The sequence below is a fragment of the Natator depressus genome, chromosome 15 (assembly GCF_965152275.1).
Source record: "Natator depressus isolate rNatDep1 chromosome 15, rNatDep2.hap1, whole genome shotgun sequence".
NCBI lineage: Eukaryota > Metazoa > Chordata > Testudines > Cheloniidae > Natator > Natator depressus.
Genome location: NC_134248.1, coordinates 21,963,430 through 21,987,359, shown reverse-complemented (window position 1 = coordinate 21,987,359; position 23,930 = coordinate 21,963,430). Strand labels below are relative to the sequence as shown.

The window sequence follows — 23,930 nt, the reverse complement described above, 5'->3', positions numbered from 1 at the left end:
AAACTGTTGTAAAAATCATGAGATCTTGCTGGAATTAAAAAAACCCCAAAGCAACGAACCAACTAAAGAAAACAACACGGAAATGGAGGAACCAATGGGTCCACCCTCTAATACACTGTATTGTGTAGCAAAATTCAGTCTCAGCCATCACATGAAGCCCAGTCCTGGTGCCTTGGAACAACTCACAGAAAGCCAAGGAAGAAAAAATTAAGCTGCAGGACAGGAGGTAAAAAGTGAGGGGATACCAAAATGACACCAACAGAAAAGGCTACAAGGCAGAAAATGAAGAACACTCCAAAAAAAGACCATACAATGAATAAAAACTGCAATTCCCTCCTCCAAACTTAGCATTGCTAGTTAGAAATGCTTATTGTGTACCATGCCTGAAAAAGGAACTTTACACCCTGTATCCTTCTCAAATTACTTTTAAAAACATTTGCAGTCAGCATAAGATAACAAAACAGAGGGCCACCAGAATAACCTCTTACGTTAACTTGTTATTGGCAGGTCCCAGGTCAGTAAATTATATATATATTTTCAGCAATACAAATGATTCTTTTTACTGCTTAAAAATAGAGTAAGCATCTAAATTAAATTCAAGGCTACTAGAGGCAGTAATTATTTACAGCACCATCCATTTGTGTAAGACTGGCTGGTGCAAAGCCAACTCTTGTCTTATCCAGTTGGCCATCTGTTCTGTATTTCAGTGGCTGTAATTCATCAATACCTATGTGATTCCAGGCCTTGGATTTTTTCAGGTGTTGTGTTTATTGTCCTCAGTCTCTAGCTAGCAAGAACATCAAGCTCTTTCTCCACTGGGTTCAGAAATGAAATAAAAACTAAAGTCCAAATCCTCAAAAATTTGTAGTTGCCTATATCCCTTTGCCTATATCCAATAGGCGTTAGATGCCTAAATACCTTTGAGGATCTGGGCCTTTGTGGCCAATTTTAATGAGCTGCAGTCTGTGTGGCATTCAGAGAAAAAAAAATGAATAAATGTGCTACGTCAATGTGCATAATAATGTGGGAACACTCTCTCCCAGACCAAGATGCAACAATATTGTAATACACATACCAGGCCCCAACACTAAACTCAACCTAAGGCAGAATTGCTATGGGGCACTAGTACATTGAGTTGTTCATCATCATTCATGTATCAAGTGGCTTGTGATGTCCTTTTGTTCAGTATGTCTAATTTACTTGAGTGGATAGCAGACAGTTACAACAGTCCATTCTGGAGCACTGAGAGGAATTCTGAAAAAAAGGATAATTTCTTTGAATAAGGCTCTTTTACACTTGGATAGAGCATCCAGGATAGCCTTGTTAATATGAAAAATTCTACACGAAGTAGACAGTTTTGAAGTACCACAGCATTTTTTGTAAAGTGAAGGAGAAATATAAAATTCAGAGAGCCAAGTACTGTGTTGTGCATATCTCCCCACTGAAATCCATGGGACGTAAGTCAGTGTAGAACTGGACCCTAAGAGTTATATAAAAATATTTTTAAAAAAAATATGTCCATTGTCACCTAGTCATGTTGCTTTTGTGGTGGTGCTTTCATAGATTTGAGAGATGACTTTTCTTGTCACTAAGCTAGTTCAGACAGGGAACCCACCCTTTCATTCTAGAGCCCACCATGTTTCACTGTTAGCCTATCTAAGTTGATAGTGCTTTTGATGCTTGTTCTCTTCTAACCAGGTAGGAAAGCAACGTTCCCTACGACTTTGTAATCCTCAGGGGGATAGGAAGCTTTTCTGGAATTGCCATCATGTTAGCTTTCCCTCCCTTCCCTCGTCTTCCAAAATGTTATTTCCTGAGGTGGTTTTCTGAAAGAAGAAGCAACCTGTAGTCCCTTATTCCTGAATCCTGGATTTGAGGGCCACAGCATAAAAAAACAGAGGCATTAGGCAATCTAGGTCTGAATTAGGGTCTTGAGCCCATCTCTAGTGGTTACCTTGTTCCCATATCTGGAGACAGTTGTCATATCTGCCACCATACATACATATGTGCTTAGGACCAGATTTACAAAGGTGTTTAGGTACCTAATGCTGTAGATTTTCAAAAGCACTTAAGTGAGTTAGGCGCCTGACTCCCATTGACTTTCACTTTTGAAAATCTCCCTAGACACATGTTTATATCTTTAGGTGCCTAAATCCCTACAAAAATCTGGTCCTTACTCATTTATCCAAACTGGTTAGACCATTTAATTTCTTCTCATCAATCCGTTGCTCTGAATTACCTCCAGTTGGCCCACTATTTTCTGGTATAAAGGCTAGAATGGGTATGTCATTAAGGATTATTAATATTATTTTTAGAGCTATCTGCTGAAAAGCATGTTAGCATCAAGAGGAGGATGGGATTTGTGTGTCTAGGGCAAATTTCTCTACCGTGGTACAGTGTAAACTATGTTTACCTTGGATATTTTAAACTGTGAATGCATGTTGCTAGGCTACTGCATTCCTTTGCTCTTAACTCGCACTTGGCTTTGTACACTAGTGTTTGGGGTATCGAGTCTTGTCCAGATTTAAAAAACAAAAGACGTGTTCTTCTTCCTCATTTCTTTTCCCCCTTAGCTTTTTCTTTCATGCTACTTATGCTGAAGGAAAATTGTTCCCCATCAGAGACTGTAATGACAGTAATTAAAAATGTGTTCTCTCCAAAGTGACAGTGAATCAGTATGAAATGGATTGAACATTTTGGAGAGTGAATTTATTTCTGTTTGACACTGTGATAATTGTACAAGACAAGCCATTATACATTCAGGGTTTGCGAATTTCAAGATTTCCAAATCCAGGAATGGTAATTAAAATTTCACAGCAGGGCTTGACAAATGCATGAGTGGGCGATGGGAGGGACTTTCCTGGGGTGACTGGGGCTAACACACTGGTTTCTGTACACTTAAACTTTCGTTCAAAAGTTTCTAGCCCTTATCTTTATAATGAAGATGATTTACTGGATGTGAACTGATGCAGTGCTGTATCTATGCTTCTGAATCTACAGACAGTCTGAAATTATATGACAACCATCTTGAGACTACATGCTCCCCCATATATGTGTATCTAGAAGGGAATCTGCAACCACATAAGGGGAGGGCATTTCTGCTTCTGCAACATGCTACCTGACTTCTCAAAAGCCAGGCCTTGGGGACTCTGTGGGTGTTGAGGGAATGGGCCAGATTCTTCCCCACAAAAACTTCTAGATTGCAGTAACTATTTTAGTGGCCAAAAGAGTTATTTTGAGAAAATCTGCAATTCCTGCCTCATACCCAGGCCTGCTTAGTGAGATCTCTACTACTGCATTAATGGAAAAAATGATTCTGTCTAATAGAAATGCTTAGAAATAATCTGAGGATGTCTGGTCACACATGAAACTATTGCATACTTTTGCAGTTTAGTACATATTAGCCCCCCCCCCACATCATAGGTTATGTTCTCACTTATTTATCTATGTAGTCACTTAATAATTGATGCCCTGCATGATCTCTACAGGTTCAGGTTTTTGGTTTGTGTTTTGTTTCTTTCCAGGTTTTGCAAACAATGAACATTGAATATATTTTATTTATAGGCTACTTATATTGTGTGCATGAAAGTATATTTTTTCATTATGTGTTTATATTTTATATAAAAACAATAAAAATAAAGTTAGAAAGAACTCCTGGAGGAATCTGATACAAATTACGGTTAGAGGCTGTATTAGCTTGTGCCAGCTCCTCCATACTTAGAACCCTCTTTTGGAGAGAGGAAGGTCTAAGAGAAGCCATGATGAGGAAGCAGAGCCATGCTCAACTGCAGGAGCCATGGTCAACAAGGGCCAGTGAGAGCCAGGGCGGCAGAGAAGAGGCCAAGGCATCTCCATGCATAGGTGCTGGAACTGGATGGTGCAGCTGCATCCCCTGGCCTGAAGTAACACCCCAAATACATGGTTTACGCCTTCAGCATCCCCACTATAAAAATTGTTCCAGCACCCCTGTCCTCAGGAATGTCTTTGCCTCTCATGGATCCCCCGAAAACTGTAAATATTTTGAGAGCTGTGTGGATCACAACTCCTTTCTTCTTCTATGGAGCGAGAGAACAAAGAACCTTGTGTGGGGGAGAATTGGCCCCTTCAGGGAAACTGTGAACTATGTCCATTCAGCTTCCTGGGATGGCAACTCCGGTAGTGAAAGTGACGGGCTTCAATCTGAATCTTAGTTTTAACTCCTCAGTTCCTGCTAGATGTTAGGAACTTCCAGGAAGTTTCAGCCTCCTCCTGGGCCAACAAGCCCTGTGTACTCTGGCCATGAGAAAAATGAGCATCTAGCTAGTGACCCACCAGACGGTCAGTAAAAGGCTAGTTCAGATATTATTTTGAAAGTGATGAGTCCTGACTGCCAAAAACAGTAAGGCGAGCTTTGTATTTTAACGAGGTTCCATAAAATGGCTAATGTAAGACTTTTTTGATTGGGGGTGGGGAACTGGGAAGGAGCAGTTTTGGCGGCAGGTTTCTTACTATTTCTCACCACAAACTCCTCTTAAAATGAACCCTAACTAAATCATCTTTTCCCTCCACATTCTTTAGGCAATGGATTTAGATGTTCCAGTGCTGGCAAGGAATATTCCTGGGAATGCAGCAATAATACGACATAAAGATACAGGACTATTATTTACAGATCCCCAGGTAACAAGAACAAAAATCAAATCAAAACCAGAGCATAACAAAACAACCCTTTCCAAACATCATTTTTCTTTTCCATGAACTGCTTGTGTCTTGGTGCTCTGCTTGTGGTGACTTTCAGTGGTTATACTCTCGTTCTCTTAAAAAAACCTACAAGCCTACCCTGCTTTTAATGAAGTGCTGTTGCTATCTCGTACTCTCTTCGCAGTTCACTGAATGCTGGGGGGGTGAGGGAGGTCAGCCTTACTGAATGCTTCTTTCTAGCTTTAAGAATCTGCCAGTTGCTTGCATGCAGTTCCGTTGAGATCGTAGCTGCTTTTATTTAGTTTTGGAGGTTTCTTAGGCAAACCCTAGAATAGATGTTGTGCAGATGTCATATTTCCCTTCAAACATTCGCTGAAATGTGAACATATATTGTAGAAGCAGTAGATCACAAAATCAAAATGGGCTGTGAGCCCAAAGTTTAGGATAATATGGTCATGGCTGGGATTACAGATAATAATATCAAGAATTAGTAGGTCATGAATAAACAGTAGGGCAGAAAATAGTTAACAGTTACATAGAAAATAAAGACTATGTTTTGCACTCTGTGGATGTGACAGAGAACTCCGTATATATATTAAGTCCTAGAGATTCTTTGATTTGGGTGGGTTTTTATCCAATGTGGTTTGCCATTCTCCCATTGTCTTTGTGCATTGTGAACATAAGGGACTCTGCCACAAATTATTTCCAGTCTTGAGCAAATCACTTAATTTTTTTGCCTCACTTTCCCCATCATTAAAACACAGAAGGTAATACCATAGGAATATGGCAAAGGTTAATTAGTGCTTTGAAAATTAAAACGGGTAGACACAAGCTTAATTATATGTAAAGAAGTTTTAAAAAATTTTTATGAAGGTTCTGTGAATTCAAAAAACAAATAGGCTGCTTATTCAGCATGCAGTCATTAGTTTTGATAATGAAGAGGGAAGACTCAATGACTAGAAATAGACTCCAATATTTTTAATTCATGATCTAAGACAGACCCAGCTAATGTTTTGATTACAGGGACAAACTTATTCTGCATTACGTTTGTTTATGTGGCATCCCTAGATAGTCACTTGGGGTCTGATACAAGTCTCACTGGAGTTGGACTCCAGTCCAACTGGATAAACTGATATTCTTTAAACTGCAAAATCTCTTCTCATCATGAGTACTCTAGTTTCCATTTGTTTGGTGTGTCAGTGTATTGGATTATTGCTCTATTACTATGTATTCCTAAGGCACCCAATGCCCTAGCACCCAAGGAATGAAATTCTATTAGTGGCTGTGATAAAAATCTATTACAGTTTTAATAAACAGTTTTCAAAGTGTCCATGTTCCTACTGTATGTTAAGAGCATTGTTTTTTCAGGTCAGACAATATCCCAGCTAAGCTAATTAGATGGTTTGTGGTTTTCGGAGTGGGGTATGAATCAATCTGTTTATTACATAAACCATAGTTTACTAATACCAATCAACAGCTAAACATGGTAGTTTTTTATCCAACCCCAAATAAAATAAAACTTCCTCAAACAGACGATATGCTCATTTTGCAAAGTGGAAGTACATTACATTTACCAGCTTTGCTGTATGTGTGTGATTAATGCATGCTATTAAGCATAGTCTTGGGAAGGTGGATTCTTTTTATTTTCATTAGTTTTTTTAACTGAAAAAATTATTTCAAGTAACATTTGCCTCTCTGGAAAATTCACTCATTGTTCCGTATGGTTTTCACAGCCGAATCTTTGCTAATGACGGCAGTTTGTTTTCCTTTGTTTTTTTTTAATTACTCTCTGGGTGGCAGAGGCAGAGCTCTCATAAACTGTTCTCAGCTAGAACTATTTATGTACTTAAACCCTGATTCTACAACTATGTCCACATGGAGTCCCATTGACTTCAGTGGGGTTGAACACAGGCCCAGGGGTTCATCTGCATGGATGTAGAAACTCATACTGGTGGCCTTCTTGATATTAATAAATAGCGGGAGCACACACAATGCCTCCCACAAGCCTTCAGTTAGGTATTTGAGTTTAAGCTCAAATACCTATTTCACACAGGCCCTGATCATGAAACAGGTTATGCATAAGCATAAGTCTTTCCCAGAGCAGGGCCTCTGACCCAAAGTGTCGAGATCAAATTAACAAAGACAAATGGTACCACAACATAGATTCATAGGACTGGAAGGGACCACGAGAGGACATCTAGTCCAGTCCCCTGCACTCATGGCAGGACTAAGTATTATCTAGACCATCCCTGTCAGGTGTTTGTCTAACCTGCTCTTAAAAATCTCCAATGATGGAGATTCCACAACCTCCCTAGGCAATTTATTCCAGTTCTTAACCACCCTGAAAGGAATTTTTTCCTAATGTCCAGCCTAAACCTCCCTTGCTGCCATTCAAGCCCATTGCTTCTTGTCCTATCCTCAGAGGTTTAGAACAATAATTTTTCTCCTTTCTCCTTGTAACAACCTTTTATATACTTGAAAACTGTTATCATGTCCCCTCTCAGTCTTCTCTTCTCCAGACCAAACAAACCCAATTTTTAAAATCTTTCCTCATAGGCAATGTTCTCTAGACCTTTAATAATTTTTGTTGCTCTTCTGTGGACTTTCTCCAATTTGTCCACATCTTTCCTGACATGTGGCACCCAGAACTGGACACAATACTCCAGTTGAGGCCTAATTAGCGTGACATAGAGTGGAAGAATTACTTCTCGTGTCTTGCTTACAACACTCCTGCTAATACAGCCCAGAATTATGTTTGCTTTTTTTGCGACACTGTTACACTGTTGACTCATATTTAGCTTGTGGTCTACTATGACCCCCAGATCCTTTTCCACAGTACGCCTTCCTAGGGCAGTCATTTCCCATTTTGTATGTGTGCAACTGAGTGTTCCTTCCTAAGTGGAGTACTTTGCATTTGTCCTTTATTGAATTTCATCCTATTTACTTCACACCATTTCTCCATACTTAAGCACTGACCTCTTCACCTAAAACCATAAAGTTGTAGCAAAGCACTTCACTTTAAACATGTGTTTAAACTGAATTCAGTGAGGCTGTTCTTACGCTTAAATGTTTTACTCAATCAGAAGTACAGAAAGACTGTAAATATGATGATATTTCTAGAGTTCTGTACTTCTCAATTTCTCTGTCCCATTTCAGTCTGGTCTTCTGCTCTCCCTCCCAAAATACTGTCTCTAAGATCAGCAACCCCTTTTTTTCTGATATTCTTGTTCTACATCTCTGATTGTCTTTTAAGTAAAGGTGTTAACTTGCATTATCATATGAACTAGCATTGTCCTAGGTAGTATTTGCATTGGGATAATTAATATTTGTGCAGGTGCCCTATCCTGGAAAGTGAAGTAATCTCCGTCCTTTCTCTGTACACTAGCAATTGTATCATATTTAATAATGCTCCTTTAAAATGGCTTTGGTGTTAAATATTGTATAAAGTATCAAGGTTTACAAACGTGTCAGAAAGGTTTGTTTGCATGTTAATAGTCCAATTTCACCAGGGGATTGCTGGATAACTTTCACCTGAAGTGTCTGACAGAATGCCAATCAGTTTCACTAAATCTTAAAGATAAATTGACAATTACAGGATTATCCCATATTTCTTGACACCGCCAATCTGTATGAAATACAATTTTTCAAACCTCCATATATAATATATCATAAAATCAAGAGACGGATAATAGATCAAAGAGTTCAGATAAATTAGAAGATTTCTAATTTCAACCTGTTGCTTTAATCCGTTTGTATTGTTGGAAATGGCAGTAACACGTTTTGTAGCACTTTGCGTTGTCTCCTCTTAAAGGACCTGGTATGGCAGTAGAGGCAGGATAACCTACGTGCTGGAAAGCCATATGTTTTTTCACCCTCTTCCGATTACTTCATGTGCTCTTAAGTATTTGATAAAATATTTCCCACCGTAACCTCAGTTAGTTTTCTTCTAAATTAGCTCTCTCAGAACCAACTGTTTAGAGCTATTCCTTTGGAATTCATTTAAGAACAAAGGTTTACATGTAGTTGCACCCCTGTCTGATTCTGATTCAGATTGTTCAGGAAGCAGGAGACACCACTTACTATCTGTTAAGTACATTATCTGAATTGTCCAGATTTTAGTCAGCCAAGAAAGGTTTAATTCCCAGTGCAGGTTAAAACTGACCCTCAGTCATGTTCCTGCTGGTGTTTCCATTGTTAAGCAGCATACTGCATTGTTAAGCAGTATCCTAGATCATTCTTTCCCTGTCCACAGTTTAGCTGATGGATGGCCAGTATAATTGGGTCTAGTTTTGATTCTTATTTCTTTACCATTAATATTTTTTTCCTTTCCACAGTAAACGTTATGGTGCAATCTGGATGGCTTTATTGAAGTGCTTGGAGGTTCAGTATACTTGTGAGGTGTTTTCATTGTAGTTTCTCATGAGTGTCCTTCCCCCGTACATTCCTACACAGCCCTACTCTTTCATCAGTCAGCTTTCAGATAAGCTTCTCATTCATGTTTTTTTCCCTGTGCCTCAGGAGGTGCCCTCCTTTTCACTCCCCAGAGTTGACTTTCCAGCCTGTTTGACTGATATACTGGATTTATCCTTTTATTGCTCCATTGCTTCAGATACGTGGCAGATGTGTGTATTTAAACCTAGATCTACTCTGTTAAAAACATTTCAGTTTTATTTCCTTCCCCCCAAAATAGTAACTCTGAAAAGGAGCAAGCTAGATAATGTAGGAGCTGGGTTACTGTACCTGGTATGTGAAACAGTCTTGTGGTTATTTCACGTTTTCTTATGTCGGGAAACATGAAATGGGTTTGAGTTGATTTACGAAACAATAAAATTTTAAGCACAAACTTCCCTTTTTTATTGGAAAAAAGTGACCTCTCCTGGCTTACAAAGAAATTAGACAACTTGCCTAATTATACTATTATAATTAATCATTGGTAGGTATTCTGAGCCCTCATGACCATGTACATAGACAACAAAGGAAAACAACAAAGGAAATATCCAGCTGGCCACAGCAGTTAACATAAAAGTGAAAAGTCACAAAACATGTTGACCTTGATGCTTGAGTTATTATGCATCCTTCTTTTAAAGCCATGTTTTATTCCTGCCATTACTCGAATTTGCAAGTTTATGGAATATGTGACACTGAGTTAATGTGACCTGAAAGGAAAACTGATAACTAAGAAATAAAGGAGTAGCGGGCTATGTTTGGGCCATAAATAATCACAAAAGCGTGTTCAAATGGAGGACATACACCATTATTCAGCAGCCTAAGCTTTTGGCTTATGGAATGCCCAGCATCTGTGAAAGCTCACGAAAGGGGCGGGGGTGGGGGGCATATAAACCTCTCCAGCCCCAGGCAAAATAGTGGTCCTAGCTGTAAGGGAGCAGCAGGAATCAGCAACACACTAACCTGTGTAAGGGAGGCAGGGAGGAAGTGGAGCTTCCTCTGAACCAATCAGTGGAGCTATAGACAGGAGCACACACCTGGCATGTTGTCCTCTTGTGGCAGTGTGGGTGTATGCCATTCCCATGTAAGGCTCTATGGCTCCATGGCCAGCATTTAGCCCTGAGGCTGTTTCTGGTCTTGAGGACTTGAGTTTTGCTGTCAGGACAGTACTGAACAGAGCAGCTTGCTGTTTTAGGCACTGCCAGCAATGATGGTTCAGGTGGCTGGAAAATACCGATCTGTTGCCCTACAGCTGTTGTGCGCTGCCATTACTAATAGATGCATTGCTATTCTTCATTGTGCATTTAGTTTAATATATGGAATTTGTCTTCCCTGGGTTTACACTGAGCTACGTTCCATGTTCCTTTCCTCTCCTGTAGCTGAAACTGAAATAGTTTAATTGCAGATTCTCTCTCTCTCTCTGTGTGAGTGTGAGTGTGTGTGTGTGTGTGTGAGAGAGAGAAATACGCTTCTTAATTTCCTAGTGTCTGCTGTAGAATGGCACCGGCCTGGTTCTTACAGTAATTCAGAGGACACGCATTTTATTAGCTTGGTGCCTGCTGTATTTTCAGGGTTCATCTGCCAAAGACATCTGGGTCTACAGAGCTGTTTGCAAAATACTGTACTGAATTTTTTTTATATGTGCTGTTTGCATTTTCTTTAAAGCTAACTGGCAGTCTGCCTGAGGGAGAAACATATTAGTGACATTACTTTTGAAGATCACTGGGCCTAGGGGGATATCTACTGTCCAGAAATAGGGCATGCGTCACATTACTTATAAATCTAAGCATCCTAGTGCTTTCCCCAACGTTTCTGTGCTGTAACTAACAACTCAGCCTTCACCCTTTACACCACATATCAATTGTGAGATAGGTAAATGTTGTTATACCCACATTTATATGGGTGAACAGAGGCAGAGAGAAATTAAGGCCTTCATTTTCAGACGCGGGGTCTAATTCTGGGTTGCCTCCATTTTTGGATGCTCAGATTCAGCAAGCTGGGGCCTGATTTTCAGAGGTGCCAAACAACTGCAGCTCCAGCTGACATGAGTGGGAGTTGTGGGGACCACCTGAATATCAGGCCCTTGCAGTCTTAAGTTCAGCATCCAAAAATGGAGGGACCCTAAATTAGATGCTCCAGGGGCCTGATTTAAAACCCAGTGACATGAATGCAGATCTTTACTGTGCCTTCAGATCACATCTTGAGTGACTTGCCTGAGGTTACGCTCTGAGTCAGTAGAACAGCTACAGCTGAAGTCCTCTGGCTTTATCCATTTTCCATTTCTCCCTTTCCTCTTTGGACTCATGTTTAATATTATGCTGAAATTATCACCAGCGAAAGGGATTTTAGCTGTGTGGCAGTATCTCATTGCTTCTATCACTTACATGTTTCCAAGTTTTTATCCTCCGTACCCTCATATTTTTAAAGAATATTAATAGAACTACTCATCAAGCAATGGTACATTGCGGCTTCTGATATGTATAATTTACATAAATTATTTTTAAACAAAATAAAATCCTCCACAGGAGCATAAAATTAAAGTTGGAATGCGGTGGAGTGAAAATGATTATTTATTGTTATGATAGCGTAAGAGATTGGATTTAAATAGGTGAAGGCATTTAAAGGCTTTCCCCACTTATCCTGCTCCTGTGTGTTCTTGGCAGCATGGAAAAGAGCACAGAGATGGAATGTGGAAGAAGGAAATGAAAGGAGCATCAAGACTGGACTCATTGGGAGAACAGAAGAAATAATTGGGAACGCAGTAGGAGACAAGTCTTGAGAGCTTGTCCAGGTTCTGCTGTGCCTTGAAGGGGAGAATGTGACGATAGAACTGTATGTGGTATTTTATGAGTCGCCAGTAGATGAATGCAAGGGGTGTGTGGGGGGGAGATGATCTGACATGATCAGATCACTGAGCAAGGAAAATAACCTTTGCAGTCACGTTTTGGATGGATTGGTACAGGCAATGTACATATCTAGAGGGCTAAAATGTAGTAAGTTGCAGTAGTCAAGATGGGAGAGGATATGGGCGTGGACAAGCATTTTGGCCACATGGGTAAGAAAGAAGATCAGATTTTTGTGTGTGTTGTGAAGGGGGAAAAAAGGCAGCAGGATTTGGAGATGGTGGGAGATGAAAAAGGAAGAGTCAGAGATGGTTGCAATCCTGGACGACAATGGAGGATGCTGGTGCTGTCAACTGCAACAGAGAATGGGGAAAGCAGAGACGGTTTAGTAGAGAATATATTAAATACCTCCGATGTTATCATAGCACCAAACTTGTTAATCTGCACTGCTGGCTGGAAGATCCTTTGGGAAGCACTTCTCTGAATTTTGAAAGCATTTTGCAGGAATACTTTTATTCCATTCAGAGACTTCACAACTACAGATATTACTAAAGATGAACACACGCGTAGGAATCTTTGAGTTTGTGAAGGGCCCCGTTGTGAATTAATCAGATATTGTTCCCACAAGTGGTCATTCTGTTTAATAATGCTGACTGGAAGAAAAATGGACCAGAAGAAATAATACATACAGAGAATTCCTCAGATGCATCTTTGGCATTTATACAGAAGGGAAGCTCATCTTCTGTGCACTTCAAGTAGTGCAGTGCCCTCCTGTGTATCCTTGCAGGACGGGAGCCTTACTAATGCAGTCCTCTCTGCTAGCCCAAGTAAGGAAGCTCTTTTGCTTTTCCTTGTGAACCTCGGGTGTGCAGAATGAGGGAGCCTGGTGCTGTAGAAAACTTTATAAACCTCTTGCATAATGTTTCCTGTATGAACACCTAGTAGTAGCCTGATGTGGCAGGTAATATTATACATCCCACAGATGACGCCTCCTCCCCCAACCCAGGTTACATTTTCAGAGGTCTTTTTTTTTTTTTTTTAATTAAAGTTGTTTGGGGGAATTTCTTCTGTTAATTTAGAATTACAGCTGCTGATGTGATCCATATAAACTTTATATTAACATAACTAAGGCATGGCCATTGAAAAAACTCTGGAAGGTTGGGAAAGACTGGTAATGACCAGCTAAGGTAACATATGTACATTTTTTGGCTACCTTTGCAGGCCCCAGTTCTGCACTATACAAGCACAGCAGTTTCCCCATGTGGATCGCCATGCAAGATTGAAGCTATACTTTATCTGGATGTATAATGTCAATATTGACGTGTGAGAATTCACCTTACTTAGTCTAGTAGCCACCATAACTCTGACTCCGAAACTTTCTTGCAAATCCTTCTAATATATGCACCACTAATATATGTGTTTCTTTGACTGTATAAACTACACGTCATAGTGATACATATATTGAAAGAGTTTGCATGTCTTTTCAATGAGTATCAAAGGCAGTGCTTGGAATGTGTACAGTATGATTTCATGTATCAGCCTTGGTTCCCAGTGGTCATTTTGCAGTTACGTATTTTGCACATGGACCATATGAATTACATCAGCAATCTTAACTCTTTGATAACCAAGTTTTTTGTAGGTGAACTGTATAATTTAGTTAAAGTACAGTTGGTTAATGAATGAGTTGTTGACCAAATTTAAATCTTATTTGTATTTTCAGCTCTCTGTCGGAGAGCCTCAGTGGTCTTCCCCCAAAGAGTTGACAGCTTATTGGCAGGAAAATGCCATCTGTGTCCAAATGCCCTTATGTTCCACTTGGAATGTTCCACTATCACTGATTTTCATCATGACTTGTGTAGAAACTAATGATCTTCACTTTTATTGCTCTAACAGCTGTTGACATTTCTAAGCTAGCGCACATTGCTGTAGTGGGTTTGAGCTACTTCTGTAATCCAGCTTCAATTTTGAAAGTCGTCCCTTAATGGCAGAAAAATCAGACGGGCAGTGCAGAAGTGGATTCGTTTACTTAGAGACATCACCTCTCACGTTCATTAGTTTGGTATCTTCACTTCTTAAAAACAAAATTGGAATGGCAGAGCAACTGGCCAGGGAATAGTCTTGTTCTATCAAGTCCAGTAACTTACCCCATAGGGCTAAAGGGATTTCATATACTGCATTTTGCAGACCTTTTGATACCGTGTACCAACTGATGCCTAGCTTCCAGGTCATGAGCCTCCAGCACCAAACAGTGCAACAGTTCTTTATTAGCTTGGATCACTCTTGCATCCAGGCCCTGGCACAATACAGATAAGTTGCTGCTGAGTGTGTGTTCTTTACTTCAGACAATAGACATCTTTGTGAAGTGTTTTTCTCAACCTCATTAAAAGCATGCAATTAGCTAAAGATACCTCATTTGCAACCAGGCATATGCCTAGTTGAGCCTAGATCAAAACTGTCCGCTACCAGCTCTCCATCCAGGAAACCAGTTGAATTTGTAACTTCTTACTCAGCTACAGCACGCTTCATTGCCATAAATGTATGATACTCAAACACTTTTCTGTCTCATTAAATTGTTTGTCCATATTTTCATCTGATTTAGCGCTTGAGGGATTTGACCATGGTTTTAAATTCTCTAGTTGGTGGGCTGTTTAAAAGATTAAAAATTGTATTTGTTATTTATTGATCTGTACTTATATATAAAATGTGGTACTAAGCTCTGAAGAATGGCGCTTGAACTGTTTGGTGTGTGTATTCACTCTAAATTCAACTGCTTTACTGCAGTTCCAGGATTGTTTCAGGATCAGTAGAACCACAAGTAACCTTTATTGTTTCCTTTAACTTTTTAGGAGTTTGTCCAGCTCTCCAAAAGTCTGATGAATGACCCCAGTTTGGAAAGAAAAATTGTGACAAAGGCAAAAGCATATGTGAAGAAACACCACTCATGGGAATGTGAAAGAGAGGCCTATCAAAATCTTGTCCTGAAACTCCAATGAATCATTGGGTATCTAATGTGGAAACTGATTTTATTCTGTATCACTTTAATGATGGCACTGTCATTGATTATTTTAAAGAAAAAAAATCCACACATTATGAACATATTGTTCCACTCGACTGTGCCCAATTTACAAACATACTGCATCAGACTGGTGATCCATCCAATTCACCATCCTGTTTCCAATGGTGGGCGGCTCCAGTGAAATTAAGAATATGTCAATTTCTTAATATTGTGGGATCATATGAGCCTCAAAAGAGGGCTATTCCTTGTGCACAGGGGTGGATTTCATCCACAGTGAATTCATGCAAACTCACTTACTGTGTTGTAGCCTGACAAAGCTAATGGAGATTAAGGCATTTACACTCAACTTTAATTATCTGATATATATCAGATATATGTCAATGATAAACATAATGTCGTAAGAGAGGGTTCATCTCTATTTTGAATGATCAAACATATAAATGCATTAAGCACGTTAGCCAGGCCTACATGATCTAAATTTTAAAGGGGAAGATCGTAAATTAATCACAGGACTGGCCCTTTTATCAAGAATGTAACTGGCTGGAGCTGATGAGCAATACAGACATGGATGCTTTCTAGCGTGAAAAATTGTACTCACCGTTTGCTGTTTACATAGTCTACTCTATTTATGATTTATTGGAAGACAGCAGCTACCTCTTAAAAACTACCAAACTTCAAGGACCTCACAAATGGCAGATGTTCTTACAAAAGATGGATGGAGGCTATAATGAGGAGCAACGATGTAATTTAGATTTGGTATGTAATTTGGTACTTTTGTCATGAGTGACTCTCAGGAGTTATTATTGTGAACTTAATGTAACAGGATATTGTATTTTAAGAAGCACTACTAATGCCCACACGAAGCCCAAATCCATCATTATTGACTGCTCAGCAGTTAAAGTCGTATCTTGGTTTTCCATAATCTGGTGTCAACGAAGGCTGCTATTTATAAAACACGCACAGTGTTTACAATTTTTAAACATCTGTTTTTGGGAAACTCTAATTGCTGTATATGGGCCTGATCCAACCCCCACTGAAGCCAGTGGGAATCTTTCCATTGACTTTAATGGGCTTGGGATCACCCCCTATTTGTGTTAATGAATTTACTGTGCATGTTGGTTTTCCAGTTGACCTCTTGGTTGTGTTGCAAATGTTTAGTCAGTAACCCTGAAGAAAAAGAGTAATTTTAGTACCCTGCATTCACTTCTGAGACCTTTTCTAATTTTCTATTGTAATATATTTGGAGTGGTTTGACTCAGTTGGTACTGTCCTCAATAGCATGGGACATTGCAAACCATGGGGGACAAAACTGGTGTGACTTCAAGAGTTATAACTGCTATGCTCTTTCTATATATGTTCTCTTCCTCTTATAGTTTTGGTAAAAAACAGCTTGGCTCAGAGGGGAAGGAAAATCATCTATTATAATAGAAATGGAAAAAAAGGAAAAGTTGATAGCAATGCATATAAATTAGAAGCTAGAAAGTATGGGAAATTATTAAGGGAAGCAAAAGGACAAGGAGAAATCTGTGGGAAGTACAGTCAAATAAAAATAAGTTTTTAAAATTATATAACAAACAAAAGGAATCCTAACAGTCCTAGGTATTGGTTCATTACTATATGGATATGGTAGAACAGTAAATAATACAGAAAAAGCCAAAGTGTTCAATCAATATTTCTGTTCTGTATTTGAGGAAAAAGAGATGATGTATTTATATCATATGATGATAGATTTTCCAATCACAGTAACTAAGGATGATGTTAAACAGTCGCTGTCTAAAGTTAGACATGTTTTAATCAGCAGGTTCAGATCACTTGCATCTATGAGTTTTAAAAGAGCTGGCTCAGGAGCTCTATGGATCAGTAATGTAGATTTTCAGTAAGCCTTTGAACATTGGGGAATCTCCGGAGGACTGAAAGAAAGCTAATGTTGTGCCAATATTTTAAAAAGGCAAGCAGGATGACCCAGCTAACTGTAGGCCTGTCTACCTGACATTGATCCAAGGCAAAATAATGGAACAACTTATATGGGGCTCAATTAATAAAGAATTAAAGGAGGGTAATATAATGAATGCCAATCAATATAGGTTTATGGAAAATAAGTCTTGTCAGACTAACTTCATATCACTTTTTGATGAGCTTGGTTAATAAAAGTAATAGTGTTGATGTAATATTCCTCTATAAGGCATTTGACTTGCAATCACACATCATCTGGATCAATAAACTAGAATGATGCAAAATCAACATGGCATACATTAATTGATTAAAAAGTGGTTAAAATGATAGCTCTCAAAATTTAATTGAAAACTGGAAATCATCATTGAGCAGCTATGGGGGTCCACAACGATTGGTTTTTGGCCCTATGCTAATCTTTTTAACCAATGACTTGGAAACAAACATAATAATTACTGAGAAAGTTTGCAGATGACACAAAGATTGGGTGAGTGGTAAATAATTAAGAGGACAGATCACTGATCGAGAACAGTATGGATTGCTTGGTTAACTGAGCACAGGCAAACTATGCATTTCAACATGGCTAAGTATAAGGCCATACATCTAGGAGCAAAGAATGTAGGCCATCCTAATGGGATGGACAACTCTATCCTGGGAAGCAGTGCCACTGAAAAAGACATGGGCATCATGGTAGATAATTAGCTGAACATGAGTTCCCGGTGTGGCCAAAGGGCTAATGCAATCCTTGGATGTATGACCAGGGGAATTCTTGAGTAAGAGTAGAAAGTAATAGTAATGCTACCTCTGTATTGGCAGTGGTGCGACTGCTGCTGGAATACTGAGGCCCCAGTTCAAAAAGGATGTTGATAAATTGGAGAGGGTTCAGAGAAGAGCCAGGAGAATGAGTCAAGGATTGGCAAAAAAACATTCCTTATAGTGAAAGACTTAAGGAGCTGAGTCTATTTAGCTTATCAAAGAGAAGGTTAAATGGGTGACTTGATAACAGTCTATAAGTACCTACATGTGGAACAGAAATTTAATGAGCATGCTCTTCAGTCTGCCAGAAAAAGGTACAACAAGATCCATTGACTGTAGGTTGGAGTTAAATCAATTCAGACAGGAAATAAGGTGCAAACTGTTAACAGTAAGAATAATTCCTCATTGGCACAACTTTGGAACATCCATTGGATTTAGTGGCAGTTTTTAAATTCAGACTGGATGGTTTTCTAAAAGAGATGTGGTAGTTTAACCAGTGCTTTTGGACTTGAAGCACGAATTAATACAGGGAAATCCTATGGCCTAGAGAAGTTCAGACTAGATGATCACAATGGTCCCATGAAATCAATTATATAAATCTCTTTCTGGGGGCAGTTTGCCACCACGTAGATGCTGAGAAATAATTATGTCAGCATGAGTTCTGAGTTTAATAGCCACCAGCTACCACATATTGATTAACAGATTTTAAGCCCGCAATGAATCTTGACCTATCAGTTACTCCCGGCTATTCTTATTTCAGACTGTAGGCCAACATTGCTGTGGGCTGCTCCATTGCCAGTCATTGGTGAGGTAGCTCACCAGGCCACGATCTCTCTTTTAGCCAGTCCCTGACTTCTTCCACAGGAAGTTAATGCCCGAAGGAGGAGTTTAAGAGGAAACTCTTCCAGGCAACCACAAGGGGGTATATCCTCAGGTGGTATAAATGGACATTGCTCCACTGACTTCCAGTCTCCCAGAACCAGCTCTCACAGGACTTCCTTGTCTGTATTTCCTTGATCCTCCACCTGCACAATTGTGACCTATGAGACACTGTTTTCCGCTCCTTCCTACAACACAAGTTGTCTTTTGACAAATATGCAGAAGCACGGTCATTAAAACAAACAAGTGGGCTGGAGTTCAGCTCCACTGCTAAGTACTGAGTTAATGGTGTGATGATTAGAAAACTTGTTTGAAATGCAACACACTAATTGCCAAATATCAAGCAACTTTCCGCCTTGACAAATTGTACCTGAATAAGCCATTTGCAGTACTTCCAGCAAAAAATGTGTTCAAGTAAGAAATTCTGTTAAAACGTAATTAACATGCAATTTTTCATGCAGTGTTTAATCTATATATATGAAAAATGCATCTGGGAAAGAGAGCAATACACTCATTTACGTGGGATAACCGTGCAGAAAAAATGAAAACAAACAACCCACCTGAAACATACATATTAAAAACTAACCCAAGTTGTACTGACAACAGCACGTTAGCCTATTTTATACAGTCATCCAGTGACAATGTTCAGTGATCACTGGCATTCAATTTAGATGCCATTCATCACCTAACTTTTCTTGGGAGCAGTAAAACCATGTCTAGCTAAGATTAGGGGGGTAGGGGCTACAGTCTTTGCTAGGGGCTATTTTTCAGTCACAATAAATGTGTATTTATACACCTGACTCCATATATGTTTTGTACTTTATCCAGCCTTTTATCCATGGATTACAAATACTCATTAAGCCTCATAATCCCGCTCTCAGGTAAATATTAGACCCCTTTGACAGATGGATAAACTAAGGCACAATGACAGGTTTCAGAGTAACAGCCGTGTTAGTCTGTATTCGCAAAAAGAAAAGGAGGACTTGTGGCACCTTGGAAACTAACCAATTTATTTGAGCATAAGCTTTCGTGAGCTACAGCTCACTTTGAGCTACAGCTCACATGAAGTGAGCTGTAGCTCACGAAAGCTTATGCTCAAATAAATTGGTTAGTCTCTAAGGTGCTACAAGGACTCCTTTTCTTCTTAAGGCACAATGGACTTTTCATGCAACCTTAATTAATTTTAAAACAGCCAAGCTCATTTTACATGCAACATTAATCATTTTTGACCCGAGGCCTCCTTTCCTTCAACTCCCATCTTTATGATGGGCTCTTGGCTTCCTCTTTTCAGAGCCATTTCCTTTACCGTGTGAAGTCCTGCAACTGAGGCCAGCCTCAATTTAATAACACCTATGGCTCCAAAATGATTTGCTCCAATTCCTGTCCCAGGAAAACTCACACTGAGTATTATCCCTGTGGCTGGTATTGTATTTCAGGACCTCAACATGTACAGTTAATTAATCCAATTAGCTACACCCCAGGAGGCACTATGACTCAGACACAATTCTTTCCCTGCTCCCTTGCTCCCAGGGGTTAGTAATTTACTTTTGGCCTATACCAGTAAACAGTTACTCCTCCCCTCTACCCGCAACATTGGCTCAGGTTCTTTGGCCAGCAAATGGAGGAAGTAGATCTAATCCTCTACCTATTCTCGACTCCTATTCTGAGGAGGGAACAAGCAGGTGAGTAGCTCCACTTACCCCTGTGTGTAAAGTCCCAATAGCCTGCATAAGGGTGCAAAAGACGACTTATTCCCTAGCATGGGCACACAGGCTGAGTCAGAATCTAGCCCTTTGTGGCTGGTCCCTAATTCTAGTATTCACAGTCTGAATACCCAGAGTTTGGAGTAGTTAGATCTTACTCAGAATTTGAATTGTGCAGCCTTGGTGCCATCTAATAGTTCTAGCAGCTTTAACACCAGAAAATGAAATGATTCTTAAAACAGCAACCTCACCCTGATAGCACTGGGGAAATTCTTTACATACAGCTCCTTAAGGGTTTAAAGAGAGCAAAAGTCAAGCTTCCCTGTTCAGATCCGGCTCATTACGGTAATGTGAAAGGAGTTAAAAGCCAAAGAAAATAAAATGGTCTCTCCCAAGGAACCAGAATAGTAAAAGGGCTGTGAGGAACCACAGCACTTTCTGTAAGTGTTTAATACACAAGGGCTCTTTGGGGAGACAGGCTTCAACTATAATTGATGTCTCATGGCACTTAGAGAGTTAACATTTTAAATGTGGCCTTTCAAAGTGGCAAAAGTTAACAATTCTACTGAGCAGTTGTCAGTTTATCAGAGATGCCAAATGTCTGTAAGACTCGTACATGTTAAATCTGACATTTTGCAGTAGGTTGGATGGCTCAGTGCATTAATCACAACCCTTTGAGATGCCACTTTCAATCCAAAATTGACCAGAGTGATTTCAAATCTTAATGGATGGCTCAGAGCTACCAAATTAGCCAAAGGTAGTTACTTTTTGATCTCAAGGAGACAAGCTCTTTTCTGTTGCTATTAAGCTCGTTCAAATATCAGAGGTTGGAAAAAAAACCATCAGAGGAAGATGCTAAACTTAAAAGCTCTTGGTGCTTTTTTTTTTAAAATGTAATTTGCCATCAGCTTAACCTGAACATCAAGTGAACTCAAAAATGTTGCAATTAGACCCTTTCTGCTAATTGAATGTGAACATCTGATCAATCTTTGCCCACTTTTCCATGGCTTAATCTTACCTGATGATATCTTTTCTGTTGTGTAGTGGGGCTTGTAGCCTGGTCTCTGTCCCTTTCTTGCTCTCTTTTTAATCTTTTGGTCAAGAGCAGTTCTTCAGGAAAATAAAGAAACATTTTTTGTCAGAGGCTTGTCCAAAGAGATGCGTGCTTCCATGTGGAAATCAATCATTTAATGGCTCAGTGGGATCTGAGCATTTTTTTCATTAAATTGTCCAGAGTAATTTCGTCACCCTGGAAATTTATTCCACTTCTGTCTTCTGCTCTGTCTGGTTGGTCCAAGTCTAGTTGCTTTAATATTGAAAGTTTAGACTCTAACCACGAGTGGATCTTTGCTGCCCATTGCGTGAGACATCCTGCTTATCGGTCTGAGGACGTATCCCAAGTATTCATAGTTACTGGAGTCACATGTGGTTCTTCCCAGCTTTGTCCAAAGTAAGGCCCCAAGGTTGCACACATGTAACTTCACATTAAAGTGGGATGCTAACATATGTAAAGTTATGCAGGGGCTTAAGCATTTGCAGAACTGGGGCCTAAAATTTTAAGGATGTTAATGTAAGAGATAACAAGACATTAAAGTCATCACTGCTTTTACTCCTGTTGAATGGCACCTTACAACCCACAGTCATTTAAGTCAACAAGACCCGGGACTAAGGTAACGGTCAGCATAAGGGTCTCACATTCTGGCCCACAATTTGTAACGGGGTTTAAAACAAGCTTGCATTGGCTGAGCATCGGTTGTCGTCTACTCTCTAAGGACTGTATGGAAGATCAGCTAGGAAAAATGTCCCTTCTGCCACGAAATCTGCCAGGTAAGAGGAGACCTGGCAAGTTTAAGAACAGTTTTCTGATATATCTGAATGTTACGAATAGGTGACCTACATATTCAGCGTGCCCTAATACCATGTCAACCCTCTCGCCAACCTACTGAGGACCTGGTATAGCCCCTTACACAAGTCCTGTGGCACAGCTTGGTGATTACATTTACTGTTTTATGCGGATTATAATGGTTAGTGGTTTAGCCTTGGAAGGTGCTAAAGGGTATCCGTGGAGTTATATTAGTCTCTTGTTACCGCCGGCATCCTCCTGCTTTGCTGTTGCAACGTGTGTGTCCCTGCACCAGTCATTTGTCCAAATGAAACACCAGGATGTATTTAGGATTGCGCTGGAGCGGGAAGGCTCCCAGCCATAGCTGCTGAGGTAAATCCTTTGGCACTGGAAGATTTCTTGCCTTTTTTACTTATTCTTTGCTCAAGCCTTTTCAAAACAGAACCATTACTGCTGCTAAGGCAGTGACAAGGGGAAATCTGTGGGCAGTAGAGTCAAATAAAAAGAAGTTGCAGCCTGTAAAGAGTTAACAGGTCCCTGTCTGGTCATGTGGCCATTCAGCAGAGTATAAAATGAAGGGAAGCTTGGTCACTAGCAGGAGAGGTCTGTCTTCTCCACTCCTACCTGCCTGAATCAGGGAAAGCCTCAGGGAATTATTGCCCAGTGTTTTTCAGTCGATTTGCTTTTGTTTTGTGGATAATACAACAAGCCCTCAGGAAATGGCCTTAAGAGGACTGATGCTAGGAGCTTTACTTCCTTTCCCCAGCTGGTGAAACTACCTGTCCATTTACAAGCAGGTTTTACAGTGGTGCTGCTTGTTTGTATGGCTGTCCAAGCCCCCAGAGACTGCTGTTTCTGTGGCACTGGAATTCTCCCAGGATCCCCCAGTGGATGACCAATAGCAAAATAGCCACTAAATCCTCTTCAGCAGCCACAGCGGCTATGGAGGCCAGCACAGGTGATAAGCCCCACAGTAAGGCATCTGAGGCCTTACTGAGGCATTTTTGTTTCTTTGATTTTTCCATTTTTAAGAAGACACTAAACAGGAAAAAAAATGGAAAAAACCCACTGCTTTTTGATAGAATCTGTATTTTTTCCTTGGGATTTTGTTTGTTCAGTTTAGTTAATATTGAACAGGAAATGAGAGGATTCCCTTTAGTTGAAGAGAAATGTGGAAATCTGCTGTTGCTGTATCTCTGAGCTTCCAGCCTCGACATGTGTCACCAGTCTGACAGATTAGCTGTTTCCTGCTTTGGTATTTTCATACTTATTTTTTATCCAAAGAGATATTCTAGATATGGGCCCCGATACTGCAAAGACGTATGCATGTTGCTTAACTTTGTGCGTCGTGAGCAGTGACACAAGGGCACTCACAGGGTGCAAAGTTGAGTGGGTGTGGAAGTCTTTGCAGGATCAGGGCCGTGATTATGTTTTTGCAGGGGCTCAAGTGACTAGAAACTACTTCCTGTTCCACTGTAGCCTTCACATCAGTGGGTACTGCATGTGTGGACTTACATCCATACCTATTTGTGTTAGACGTTCTCAGGCACCCCAGAAGGGATGTAAGATTTATTTAGGAAAGAAAAATAAAGACGTAGTGGTGAAACAGCTATTGGACACTCTCTCATAAGCTGTTAAGTAACATGAGCACTGTTTTCTCTGTAGCATCTTCTGAATGTTGCCTGCAAATGCCAAACTCTCCCTGTTCCTAACTATTTTTAGCACAGCTAAAAGTCCCCCAACGGAACATCATTATCTCAGCCAGAGATGTCATGAGAGCTTAGAGCTGAAGTAGGTGTCTCCCTGCTCAAAATATT

The 23,930-nt window shown here is 39.9% G+C and overlaps 1 protein-coding gene across 3 annotated transcripts in view; it reads left to right on the top strand.

Moving 5' to 3' along the window:
- GLT1D1 (glycosyltransferase 1 domain containing 1) overlaps positions 1–19,283 on the top strand; it is an 87,839-nt gene extending 68,556 nt beyond the window's left edge. Inside the window, exons 11-12 of one of the 3 annotated variants that reach the window (XM_074972694.1) lie at positions 4,558–4,656; positions 14,813–19,283. In XM_074972694.1, the coding sequence (XP_074828795.1) occupies positions 4,558–4,656; positions 14,813–14,959 (246 nt within the window). In that variant the 3' untranslated portion in view covers positions 14,960–19,283. Of the gene's footprint in view, positions 1–4,557; positions 4,657–11,786; positions 12,245–14,812 lie in introns of those variants that run through there. The other 2 variants (XM_074972695.1, XM_074972696.1) reach the window with 2 other exon arrangements.
- The last annotated feature ends 4,647 nt before the right edge of the window (positions 19,284–23,930 follow it).